Raw genomic sequence first — 13,622 nt, 5'->3', positions numbered from 1 at the left:
CTAGAAGTTGTCCTCTTAGTGATCTCACAGCCTTAGGACGGGCAGGGCAAGCTCACGCCACTTAAAAGCAGTTTAGTCATTTTGGTAATTGACAGCAGAGGGTGTTCTGGAAGTTCAAAGGAGGAAGCACACAGCTTAGAATAAGGTGGGGCTTGCAAGAGGTCATCCGGAGTGAGGCCAAAGGAGAAGGCTCTCATTGTAGACCTTAGCAGTCGGGAGAAGCATGCAGGGGGCCGGCTTAGCATTTCTCTGTCCACACAGTTCAATTCAGAAGCATTTCTGCTTTATTTAGTAAAGCAAAGTGACGGCCCTACAAAGTTATTTGACACTTACTGCTCCATGAGAACGATTTGTGAGGAAAAAGGTGTTAGAAGATGATACAACAGTGAGACACAGCTTTCGTTGCCAGGAGTGGAGTCGAGCAGGAAGCGCTGTAGGGCTGAGTGACACAATACATTCTAGGAAGCTGGTAGCTGCGAGCCCAGATGGGGCGCTGCCAGTGAGAAAATCACCCAGGCGGTGTCCCCATAGTCCGGGATTTTAATTCAACTTTGCTTGTGCAGAGAGTTGATTGGCAGGTGCTAATCTCCTGGGAACGGCTTTACTCAGAAACAGGAGTGAACTGCATAAAGGTGAATGATTTCACTCACAATAAGTACAATATTCGTGTAGATGGAAACATAGCATGCTGCAGACTGGCATGCGCGGTAATGCCATGAGATTCAGACATCAGAGCAAAAAAAGAGCAAGAAACTGCTGGTTTGGATGGGAACTCGTTGAGAATTAGATCACTATCACAATTTAAAGCCAAGTTTGAAACAAACTTTAACTAAATACCAGTCAAGTGAATGGACTCTGGCCAATTTTACCTCTGCTTCCCCAGAAAAATGATCCTGAATCAAGTTTTGCAGTGGCTTAATTACTTCCCATCAGGTCCAATCCCAAGTGTACACCCTGACGTATTTCCTGCCTGTGACCCTCCGCCCACGTGTGATCAAGCGCATCTGTTTGCAGATGGATCAAACAAACTTGTTTAGCGGAGTGAAAATGTGGCTTGTTATCTCCCATAAACAACAGCTTTCAGAATTTCAGGAGCTGTCTGTCCTTGGGCAAGGGGCTTGCAGACCAGAGGCATTTTTGTTTCGAGGATTTCTTAGGCACAGTAATTACAACTTCAAACATTTTCCTAACCGGGCAGCACACGCTCATATCCCTCTCCCGACTCCCTGAAGTTATGATCGGTGCAAACCCCGAGCTTCCAAAGTTCTCATTGTTGTGGTTCACTGAACGATGATGTCTGAAATCAGCAGCAGGCTTGTGCTGAGAGGCGCAGAACTAGAATGTGTTTTGGAAGAGACTTAGGAGGCAGCCAAGGCCACGTCAAGTCCGCTAAGGAAAGAAGCGTGAGCCTGTAGACCTGACAAAGAGAGAGCAGGAGATGCCAAGATGGGGTCCCTCTGTACCTCTGAGAGTTAGGGGTTCCATTACATGAATTCATTGCTTATGCACGCGACTCTCATCAGATAGAATCACCACGTGCACGAGCGCAGGACCACGTATGTGAGCTTATATGAAACATGGAGAACAGTTTGTCAGTCAGGACTCACTGCTTCTGGCTCTGCCCCGACTTCTGTTGCCTTATTGGCCCCATGGAACATATAGCTGTCATGCCTTCATGCTGCTGTGGGTAGAGCCTTGTGCCTGCCTTTTCTACCATTGTGGATTACAGCCCTGGAACCAGGAGCCGATTAACCCTTCCTCCCTTCAGTTACCCCCAGCAGGAGTTTGCCTCAGTGATGTAAAAGGTCGATGCCCCATTTCTAAATTCATGTGAAGAGTTTTTGTATCCTCCTTGTTCTGTCTTTAAGTTCCTACCTGGCAGCCATACCCATCTGTATGTTCCCTGTCGTTAGTCCACACGTCATTCCCAAACCACTTATCATTGCTTTCCTAGCCCGAGATCAAAATACCACAGGATGCCCACCGTGCAAAAGGTCCGCAAGGTCACGGTCATAGTCAACACCTTCCTCGAGGCAGGTTTGCTACATGGCTTCTCTGTCTCACCAAGACTATTGCATCTCTTTCCTTACAGAAATGTTCGTGCTGGCGTTTTCTTTGCGTTCCTGTTTCCTTACGTTCTGGCTCTAATTGATCCCCGAATTCTGTCTATTTGAACTTTCAAATACCCATTGCTACCACAGCAGTCACTTGTCTTCTCATGCCTAGACTCCTGGAGTTTCCCAATCGAAGGCGAGTGTGGGAGGCTTTTTTTCTCCGTCCATCATGTTTGTTCCTGCATGCTTCTGCCAGCTTGCCTGTCCTAAATCCCGGGTTTCTGTGTGTCATGCTCTTTCTCGACACTATTTCATGACCAGGCAAAGAGCAAACCAAATCCTTGAATCTGGATTCAAGGCCTTCTACAACTTGATCTCAGGCTTCCTTCTCTAAAATTTGTTTTTATTTTTGTGTTTCACCTGTGTGCAGTTACCCGAGAAGGCCAGAAGAGGGAGCCAGGAAACAGACTAAAGATCTGCAATGTATTTTTCAAGCTACTCTACTGTCAATGGTGGTGGTCTCTGCTAGGAAAAAAAAATACAAAGGAGAGGCTCACACAGATTTGCAGAAGATGTGGGACAGCTTATTTGGAGCGAAGTGGCAGTGTAGGCTGTAGGAGGAGACCCTGTCCAGGCTGACAGTAGGCCACTTGAGTGATTGTCCTCAAGGATCCCAGTTACTATTTGGGATTCATTTTTATGCGAAGAGAAGGAGCTGATTCCTAAAAGGCAAAGTTTGGGTACCAGGTTAGGTCATACATGATCGATTTTCTTACTGCACATGACCCTACCATGCATGGATTTTTCTCACATTGATCACGCATGTGCAGTTGTGCTGAGCAGTGCGTGACCACCGAGGGCTTTTAATGTGCTGTAAAAACCACTCCTTTTAGAATTACCATGACAATGCCCAATTAATGATTCCATATTGATTTCATACGAGCTGAATCTAAAAGTTTATCTGGTGAGTGTGGTGGGGTCCAACGTGTATTTGGACACTTGGTCCCCACCTGGTGGCACTGTTTGGGGAGGTTGTGGGTGGAGCCTTGCTGGAGGATGGATGCCCCCAGGGGTGGGCTTTCTATAGCCTTCCATACTTCCTGAACACTACTGCTAAAGATATGATCTCTCAGCCCCTGCTCTTGCTGTCATGACATCCTGCTGTTGTGGGCTCTCTGCCTCCGCAACCATAGACTAAAATAAGCTCTTTCTTTATAAGCTGCTTTTGCTGTGCTATTTTACCACAGCAACTAAAGCAGCTAATGCAGAGGGAGTGTGTCCACAGATCAAAACGATAGGAGATATACATAGACATCACATGTGATATGTATGAGCTGTCACATACAGGGAGAGCCATGTGTCACTTAAGGAAGAGGCTACCCTGTCAGAGAGAGCAGATGCTTAGGGATACTGGTGACCTCCTAGGCAGAACAGAGCAGCGTAGGAATTGAACCTCTGCCTGGCCTCTTCTCTGGTCCCTGTCATGACACATGAAGCACACGCATGTTGCTAAGTAGACAGGCTGAGGCAAAAACGCTGTTTTGAATCAATAATGTCCCCATGCATAGAGGGTGACTTTCAAGGATCTTGTCCCTGAGCCTTGTCTGATTCTTTCAGCATGCAGGAGTTGATGGCTGGTAGCCCCAGGCAGAGGAGCAGACAGTAGAAACACATACCAGACTCTCAAAATGTTTATCTGTACCAAATATCTATCAGGAGTTCTGAAAAAAATCATGAGTTAAGCACACTTTCACAAAGATAGGCTACTTAAAATATAGTTGAGACAATTTAAAAAAAATTCTCTCATGTGTGCAGAAGAAAGAGCCAGTAAACAAAACAAAAAGAAATAAGAACAAAAACCCAAATTCTAGATAGCATATTCCTTCCTGCTCTTCTCCAGGCTGATGCTCTGGGACAACCGTGGGACTGGGATCTCTGGAGTACAGGGCCATCACACTGCCAAGGACACACATCTCAGTGGGGAGGTAGCGTGGGAGGATCTTAGAAGTTCAAAATCATCCTCTGCTCCACAGTGAGATTGAGGACATTTGGCGTCCATGAGACTCTGTCTAATACAACAAAAAAAAAAACCAAAAGCCAAAAAAAAAACAAACAAACAACAACAAAAAAAACCAAAACAAAACCAGAACACCCATGTGACTTGCAGAGGAATTCTATGTTCCAGGCAGGGCAGCGAGCATAAACGCTTGTCTGTGTCATAGAGGTCTCTGGAAATTGCAGATCCGGGACACTGGAGGTCGCTACCGTCAGTTTTAGACCTCACCTAGGTCTAGAAATAGGTGTTCTCGTGGTCTGAGTTGTTCAGCTGCAGGTATTCCAAGGAGCCTTTTTTGTAGCTGGCCACCCGTGTGGGCCTCCGGCTCTTCACACCCGAGGCCTCTCTCTTCTGTAAGGAGCTGACAATCATGTCTGAAAACTCTGCCTGCAGGCGCTGTTGGTTCTCCCTGGAAAGCGTGTGGGGAGAGAAAAAGTTGTCAGCTATCCACGCGGAACGTCCCTTAGCTTCAGACCTTACCCAGTGGGTGCCTGTTCCATGCTACACACAGGAAATAAACGCAGGGAGTACAAAATCACCATTGCCTTTCACGATTCCAGGGAACTGGCTTTCCTGCCCTGTGTCAGTGTAAGGTATTGTAGACAGAAAATGGGTCTTTCTCTTTCAAAGTGAAACATGTTGTTAGAATTGGGGAACACGGCAGAAGAGCCACCGAGATCCAGAACAGAAATGAGGAATCTTAGGACTGTACCACACAGCCCTGGAAACACACGGTTACCCACACAGCCATGAATGTGAGGGTTGTGTGAAGAGGGCTCAGGATGGCAGTGGGTCTCCAAAGTTTAGAAGGATCTGGGCAGTTCTAGTTTGAAGCCAGGCTTCCCGGGTTGACTCGGCTTGCCTTCTGTCTGCTAGCCAATAGGCCTCTGAACGAGAGGCTCTCTCCTCCAGCCAAAGCCATCGCAACAGCCACAGGGCGAGGGCAGGAGGCTTGTTAATGGACTGGACAACTTGAGCCTCCTTCAGAAATGAAACCTGCTAGAGAGATAGGAAATCTTCCTATCACAGGAATGCAGACTCCGTGGTAAGACCTAGCACTGTTACTTTAGGCGAGGCTGGTATCTTCCTCTTTGGGGACACCAGTGGACAGAAGGGGGCAGGAGTGGAAATGCAGAGAGCCTCTCTGCTTCCAGCATTTTCTATCCTTGTTATTGTTGTTGCTGTTGTTTATTGTGTGTGGGTGCTTTGTCTGCTTGTGTGTCTTGTACCATAGGTGTGCCTGCTGCCCAGGTGGCCGGAAGGGGTATCTGGAACTAGAAATACTGACGGTTGTGAGCTGCCATGTGGGGGCTGAGACTCAAACCTGGGTCCTCTGGACTCAAGTGTTCTGAAACAACAGCTAGTGCTCTCAACCTCTGAGCCATCTCTCCAGCTCCCGTGCTCTGTTCTCAGAAGGGGCAAACAGCTGTGGCGCTGCCTTCTTTTGTTCCGAGCAAGGCAGAACACAACCCTAGATTTCTGAGGCTTCCTGAGCAGAATGTGACCAGCTTTCCACCAAGCGAAAGAGGCTTGCATCTTCATGATTTTCATTTCTGTGTATTTCTGTGTGTGAATGTATGCCCTGTGTGGTGCCTGTGGAAGCCGGAAAGTATCCGACCCTTTGGAAGTGGAGTTGCAGGCATTCATAACCAGATGCGGGTGTTGGGAAACACACTCATGTCCACTGGAAGAACAGCAGGTAGTCTTAGATGCTGAATCAACTCTCCAGCCCCCATATTTATTTTATTTTTAATCACAGGTGGATAGAGGTGGGGTGGGGTGTATTGCAGTACTCACAGAATCCAAAGGAGGGCATCAAATCCCCTGGGACTGGAGTTACAGAACCAAGGGGATGGAAACTGAACTCAGGTTCCCTGATCACTGAGCCACCTCTCCGGGGCCGCCCCTCCCTTTGTGTCTGAGACAGTGTTAATGCAGATTAGCCTGACCTCAAACCCACAGAGATCTACTTGCCTCTGTCTCCTGAGTGCTGGGATTAAAAGTATATGCCAACACACCTGGTAAATCAAGTTCATTTTAAGGAAGACAAACTGTTTACAATATAACCGGGTGAGGCATGTGGCGTATGCCTAGAGAAAGCCAGCAAGGAAGACTGAGAGGTGGAGGCCAGTCTGGGCTACATAGTGACCTTGTCTCAGTCTGAGTGTCCCTGTGTGTGTGTGTGTGTGTGCGTGTGTGTGTTCACATATCATATACTTCATCTATATATTTCATCTATCGATCTATCATCTTGCAGCTACATCATTGGCACAACCGGAAATCAACCTTAGAAGGTCAGAAGAAAAGGAAGGAGTCAGTGAAACAAAACGAAACCAAAGTCAGCTAAATAAGAACAGAATCTCTTCTAGGTCCAGAGACGCCTCCTTCCCCTTTCCCAGGTGGAGCCTCCCTGGGACAATGGAACAGGAGTAGCCCGGTGTGACTTCACTGAGAACACACTTCTGACTGACTCATGAGGGAAGTAAACCTAGGGCTCCAGAGCACCAGAGGTTGTGCGTATTCTGGGTCACCGAGTCTCAGGAAAATACCGGCATTCTGGATACTCCAGTTCAGCAGCTGGAGAAGGGAACATTCTAGACTTTCTTGTGTCCCCAGGCACTTGTCAGGTTAAATACCTCTAAATAGCATAGTGGGCCGCCTGACCCAGGACTTCTGGGCTTCTCTCCCTCTTTTCGCCTGATCCAGGACTTCCAGCTCTTCCTCTTCCCCTGCTGGACGCTGTACTCCCAGCTCCTCCCCTCCCCTTCCCCCACCTCGGCTGTACCCCAGACTCCCAGTTCCTCTCCTTCCCTGCTGACCCCTTACTCCCAGTTCCTCTCCCTCACTACTGACCCTGGACTCCCAGTTCCTCTCCCTCCCTGCTGGACCAAGGGCTCCCAGCTCCTCCCCCTCCCTACTACCCCTGAAGCTTACACAGTGGGTGGGGTTGGCAGGTTGTATTCTTGGTCCTTCATCCCAGTCAGCCAGTACGTGGTCTCTGTCCCTCTTCCCTAGTGAGACAAAAAAAGGTCCCATGAAGGTGCTGTTCTCACCCGCCGCTCTATGATGACATGTTCCAAGAGGCACACTCCCCCCACATTGCCCATCAGGGCACATGGCACATCCCTAAAATTTAGAAAAAAATTAAGAAGTCTCTCACCAGGCTGGTCTTTTTACTTTCCTTTTCCCTCCCTTTCTGTTTTTGAAAATTTATTATATATATTAAATAACTAATTACTTTATGTATTTGGAGGCAGGATCTTACACTATGGTCCAGGCAGGTCTGGCGCTCACCATGTATGCCAGGTTGTCTCAAACTCATAGCAGCTCTCCTGGTTCAGACACTGAGTACCACAATTTCAGATGTGAGCCCAGCCAGACAGGCTGTTTTCAAAATAGTTTTTTTTTCCCAAGAAGATATTTCAGATTTACAGTATAGCAACATTTTAAGACCCCTACCTTAAAAACGAAGACATTCAGGCCCGAGGAGATAGCTCGTTTAGAAACATGAGGACCTAAGTTCCCCAGCGCCCCAGTACAGAGTAGGGTGCAGCATCTGTCTGTGGTGTAGGAGGGTCTTCTTTCTATGTGTTGCTTTCATTGGTCAAATAAATTCTCATTACAACACGTCTGTACCTCCCACTCTGGGGAGCAGGGACAGGTGGGCTCCTGGAGCTCACTGAGCAGCCAGTCTAGGAAAATCAGTGAGCTCCGGGTTCAGTGGGAGAGCTTGTCTCAGGAAGTGGGGTGAAGCCAGGCAAGGCAGAAAGCACAGTGCTTGTCACACTGGCAGGGCTTAAAAGGCACTTGCCACGAAAGCCTGACAGCCTGAGATTGGTCCCTGGGCATGCTCAGAGAGGGGGAGAGAGACAACACACTCCACAGGGATGTACTCTGGTTACCCAGGCACACAGACACACCAATAATAAAAAATAAAATTTAGACCTTAAATAAGGCTTAAAACAACTGGAGATGACACCCAGATTTGACATCTGGTATCTATACATTACACACAAGAACATATTCAACACACATGCAAAGTAAAGTTTAGAGAAAGGAAGAGATGTGTTTTGATTCTGCTGTGCTAACAAGCATATCATTTTCCACTGTGTGCGTTTTCTTTGTTTTGATTGTGTGTGTGTATTTAAGACAACACACATGTGCTAGTCAGAGCCCAGCTATCTCCTTCCAGCATGTGGGGCTGCTCTCCAGCAGACAGTCTTGGCAGCAAGAACCGTCTCTCTCCAGCTTTGTATGTCCTTTTAACCTTTTACAACAAAGTTTTGAGACAAAATTGTTGCTGTGGCTTCATTATCTTGGCGCGTAATTACAAAAATACATGCCATAATAAGCACCTGGAAGAAACATTTGCTCACGGTGGGTGGGCGGGGCTAGGAAACAAATGGATACTTACACGAAATTCCATTTTTGCTAAGTTTTATATCTAAGGAGATCAGATGGGTCTAGATTAAGAGAGTATTCATAGCACTTTATTTTTTAACAAGACTATAAACGGCATTTTAGAGGATTGCAGATTAGTAAATTTATTTGTAGAAGACTCAAAACCTGAGTGCGTTATTAGACAAATTTTATGTAAAATGTGACATTTCCCAATTTGCAACTGCAATTACATGGCACAGAATTTATGGGTCCTAGTGACAAAAACAGTGTCTGGTCAGTTGTCGGCTTCAGACCAACAGTGAAAAGATTCTGATCATTTTAAAGAGCATCTGAGAGGGGACAATTGGTGGCGTCACAGGGCAGCTGTGCCAATCGTGAGAAGCAGGTAAAGGGCTTGTCATACTGGCAAGAGGGCCAGGGTCTGAATCCTCAAAACCCACATAAATGCTGGGTGGGTTTTCTTCCTACTCATAACTCCAACCTCAGAAGACAGAGAAGCCCCAGGCCAGCCCGGCCATCTAGACGAACTGTATCTAGTCAGTTCTAGATTTGAATGGGAGACTCTGCTTCGGAAAATGAAGGGGAGTCCCGGTATTGCAAGTGTGCACACATGTAAGTGTACACACATGTACGTGTATCCGACACACATACACAAGAGAGAAAAAGTGAGACAGAGCATTGAAAACCTATAGCCTCGATCCACAAACATATGTGTGTCATAAACATCAGAATGCCTGTTCTGCTCATTCAGAGAGTCTCAGGAGGCCCAGCAAGGTGTCTGGATCCCTGCAGTTCAGCAAGGACTCAGTAGTGAGGAGTACCCACATCTTGGTAGCCAATGGTCCACAGCTTCAGAATGGTAAAAGCAGCTGTTGAGACAGCTATAGTAAAAAATGAGCAAATGAGTTTTGACTTCAGTAAATCCTGACTGGTTTGAGCTCTCGGGTTGGGAGGAGCAACTAGGGACAGATGTGAATATAGGTGGAGGAAATGGTAGCAGTGTTTTATGCTGTCGTTGGTTTTTATTATTTAATTATTTTTAGATTTATTTATTTTCCTTTATGTATATGAGTGTTTTTGCCTGCTTGTATGTATGCATAGTGTGTGCATGCAATACCTGTGGAGACCCAGAGAGGACACCAGATCTCTTAGAACTGGAGTTACAGACGGCTGTGACCCACCATATGGATGTTGGGAATTGAACCTGGGTCCTCTGCAAGAGCAGCCAGTGCTCTTAACCTCTGAGCCACCTCTCCAGCCTGGGAGCAATGCTTTATAGCATACTGGTCCCAGCACAGGGTATCTAAAGGGCTTGCGGGAGCACAGAGCAGTCTGAATTCACAGCTTGGATGGATGCTCTTTCTCTAGTGATGATGGATGGAGGTCCTGCAGGGAGGAAGGGAAGGGCTCTTCCCCTTTGTCTTTTCTAACTTTCTTGGTGGAGGGTCGCACGTGGCCTGCATGTGTCTGAGTGCTTGCGGGTCACATGTGGCCCGCGTGTGTCTGCGTGCTTGCTTGCAAGTGTCTGCCGTCTCCTTACCTTTAAGTACGTTTCTCCCCTCACTTCGTACAGAAACTGGCAGTCTGTTCTCTTCAGGATGGCTATTGTGGAGCTGCTCATGTGGATCCGCAAGGCTGGAAACACAAACCAGACCAATGAGCGTCCCCTGGGTTGATGTCTGCTGTGGCCACGTTGGTTTCTCCCCGACTCTCGGTGTCAACAGCACTCTAAGCCTCTCCTCCACCGAGGAGAAACACACACAGCTGTTCTATCAATGGGCCTTTAAAAACAGCGTCAGTGAGAAGAGAAAATACTACACGTAGGTAAAAGGGTCTGGCGTTGTGTTTTTAGGGTTCTGAATGTTGTTACTCCTAACAGCTAAGGTGCTGCAAACAAGGTGAAGATTTGGGTTCTGGGTTTTTTCAGACTTTCCTCTTCAACAGCACTATCATCTTCTGAAAAACAAGCGATGAGGGAGTCCCACCTAAAGGCCCATTGATAGAAGCTCGACAGCCACACCACAGCCATGACAGTGGCCAGAATAGCGGACACCCTCCGTGGACCAGAGGACCGCCAAGTGCATAACGCCACATCATCCAAGTCCTGTCCAGAAACCCTCCTAACAAGGGATTCATCTCATCCTTTGTGTTCCTCTTCCTGAGGCCGTGAGAGACGGAGTAACTCCCCCAACATATGCAGATGATGGTCTGTATTTTAGTCTGAGTCTGTTTGACTCTCACCTCGTTCTTTTCTTGATGATTTGATTTTGTGGTACATGCTAAGAACGCACAGCCAGTTTAACTACCAAATCCTATCCTGGTTCTGCTTTTGTCAGCTTTTAGACATCACCGGCCACTGCTTTTCTTCCCTCTACTCTACAGTTTTTGCTCTTATCACTATTAGTAATATAGATAAAGCATCTACTGCATGTTTATCATTATCATTAATACTGAGTGTCTACTGCATGCCGTGCAGGGTTCCTCAATTCTGCCAGACACACGCCTTAGAAAAATGTCAAGGGCTGATCCAATCTGAAGAGGAACCTGAAACCTTGTGCACTAACAAATTCCTAGAACAAATCAGTTTCTAGAGAAATCAAATAAACAGGAAAGGTGAAGCCAAGTCAGGGTGTGTCTGGTCCATATCTTTCCCATTGGAGACCACACGGTTTACACACCTATCCTAAAGTTCATGGTTAGTCCAGCTAGAACATGCCTGAATTCACTGCACGTGGTCCAAAAATACAAAAACAGTCTAAAGCTGAAGGAAAAAAAGGCTAAAATAATCAGGGTAAATACAACAAAATCAAACATGGCGAGTCTGCTAACACAGGCTCAATCAAGTCTAGCCCACGTGAGGGTCCACCTGCCTTTCACCGACACTTAGCACCTCACCACGATGTAGTGAAGTCTACAAGTGCATCTACTGGAAGAATCTCTGCTTTCTATGAAAATTAGCAACCCCCCTTCTTACGGAGGCCAGTGGATTCCATCCTAGAGGCGGTGTTGACTGTATCTCCAAATAGGCAATAACGAGGCATCTTGATCCCCACAACACCAGCAGCACAGGGGCCTAGAACGAAGGACGAAGAGGAGCATCATTGCACATTGAAAAATGGAGCTGGAGGGGCTGGAGGGGCTGGAGAGATGGCTCAGTGGTTAAGAGCATTGCCTGCTCTTCCAAAGGTCCTGAGTTCAATTCCCGGCAACCACATGGTGGCTCACAACCATCTGGAATGAGGTCTAGTGCCCTCTTCTGGCCTGCAGACATACACACAGACAGAATATTGTACACATAATAAATAAATAAATATTTAAAAAAAAAGAAAAATGGAGCTGGAATGGGTGAGCATCTCTCACAGTCAGGTTGATACTTCAATGCACGGAGACACAGCTGAACACATGTGTAATTCTTCTAATGAATGAGTGATGTGGTTATTTGAGGTCACCCAAACTCTTGTAAGAAAACGCAATGAGCGACTTCCTGGCCCGCCAAGCTCTCTCTGGTAGCTGCCCTAAGTAGATGTTCCTGTCTCCCCAGGAAAAGTTAATGTGACCGTTGGGAAGAAGGGTCATCGCGTCAGGGTTTGCAGGGATGACTGGGTGCAGAGTTAGACATGAACACGTGAACTGAAGACTAGCTTTCCAGCTAGGGCAGTGGTTCTCAACCCTACTAATGCTGAGACCTCTTAATACAGTTCCTCATGTTGTGGTGATCCCAAACCATAACACTATTTTTGTTACTTTTTCATAACTGTAATTTTGCTACCGTATGAATCATAATGTAAATATGATATGCAGGATATCCTATCCACTGGGCCTATGTGTCACATGTTCTTTTTCCATCCTCTGTTGTTGGACACCTAGGCTGGCTATGAGTTACCCTCCAGCTATGTGTTTCTGTAAGGCTGACTACTTATCTTCTCCAGTCTCTATATTCAAGGCTGTAAACTAAACTGGAGGCCAGAGGCTGCCCTCTACCCTGAGTCTCTCACCTCTGCTCTCTCTCCCCCACCTCATTTTTTCAGACAGCCTCCAGCTTGAAACCTTCCTGACTAGGCCTTGTGGGGCGAGGATTCGGAGCAGGCGCTGTCCCACCAACCTCACTTCTGTCTTCTGTCTGTAGATGCTCCCTGTCCATATTGCCTGCTGAAGCACTTTGGATCTGAAGGACACCGTCTGTGAGTTGTTCTTTCTTAAGTAAACTCATTAGTTTGGTCTGGAGTCCAGGGCTACCACCGTGTGTTTTCTGTGGAGTAGGTATAAATGCTGGAGGGATCGGCCCAGCTGTTTTCCTCCGAACCGCATATTTTTAAGTATTTTTCCTTTTCTAAAAAGGATTTTACTTTTCATTCCGTGCACGCGTCCATTTCGTGTGGGTAGGTGCCCATGAACACAGGCACTGGAGGGGACCGGAAGAGGACCTCAGCTCTCCAGGCTGTGAGCCGCCCAGCATGGTTGCTGGGAGCTAAACTCAGGTGCTCGCCAAGTGTAGTATACCTTCCTCACCATTAAGGCAGCGCTCCAGCCCCAGGATTGCACTGTTCTAACGGGAGATGAACAGGAAGTTGGGACTGTGCGCCGGAAGGCGATAAGTGAGACAGTAGACCATGCTATCCGTGGTGCTGTTTCAAGTGTTCTCTAGGAACTGGGTCTAACTATGCCAGGATGTGTAATGAACCCCACATTTGGCACATAGAGTTTAAGGAGTCTGACGAAAAGCAAATCACATCAAGATGCTCTTGTGTGCTCTGCTGTGAGTAACTCCCACTTGCTAGGACGCCCAACTCCTTACCAGAATGAACTCCAATGCGAATCCATACTGGGAGGCCAGGGAGATGCTCCAACTCAAAGGTCCCTATGAAGCTGAGGATGTCCAGGGCCATCTTGGAAATGTCTACCGCATGTCGGTTGCCATTTCTCATAGGCAAACCGCTGGCTACCACATAGGCATCGCCGATGGTTTCTACCTGTGGGAACACGGTCTCATTAGTGGCTCTGCCCGGTGGGAAGATGCCAGAATGAATGGAAGCCTGCACTGAATGCACACACAATCGGGGCTGGGAGCTCAGTAAGGGCACAGTTCTGTGCACCTCGTTCAGGGCCAGTTC

At 47.3% G+C, this 13,622-nt stretch overlaps 1 protein-coding gene across 1 annotated transcript in view; it reads right to left on the bottom strand.

The window, feature by feature from the left end:
• Window positions 1–3,732: 3,732 nt before the first annotated feature.
• Window positions 3,733–13,622, bottom strand: part of Gucy2c (guanylate cyclase 2C) — a 70,127-nt gene continuing 60,237 nt past the window's right edge. The window contains exons 23-27 of the mRNA XM_075982477.1: window positions 13,307–13,481; window positions 11,486–11,584; window positions 10,052–10,146; window positions 7,045–7,121; window positions 3,733–4,519 (exon numbers count right to left, since the gene is read on the bottom strand). Of these exons, the coding sequence (XP_075838592.1) occupies window positions 4,345–4,519; window positions 7,045–7,121; window positions 10,052–10,146; window positions 11,486–11,584; window positions 13,307–13,481 (621 nt within the window). The 3' untranslated portion in view covers window positions 3,733–4,344. The remainder of the gene's footprint in view (window positions 4,520–7,044; window positions 7,122–10,051; window positions 10,147–11,485; window positions 11,585–13,306; window positions 13,482–13,622) is intronic.

Source organism: Microtus pennsylvanicus, chromosome 8 (assembly GCF_037038515.1).
Source record: "Microtus pennsylvanicus isolate mMicPen1 chromosome 8, mMicPen1.hap1, whole genome shotgun sequence".
Classification (NCBI taxonomy): Eukaryota; Metazoa; Chordata; class Mammalia; order Rodentia; family Cricetidae; genus Microtus; species Microtus pennsylvanicus.
The sequence above is the reverse complement of the archived record's forward strand: the minus strand, read 5'-3'. Positions and strand labels throughout refer to the sequence as shown.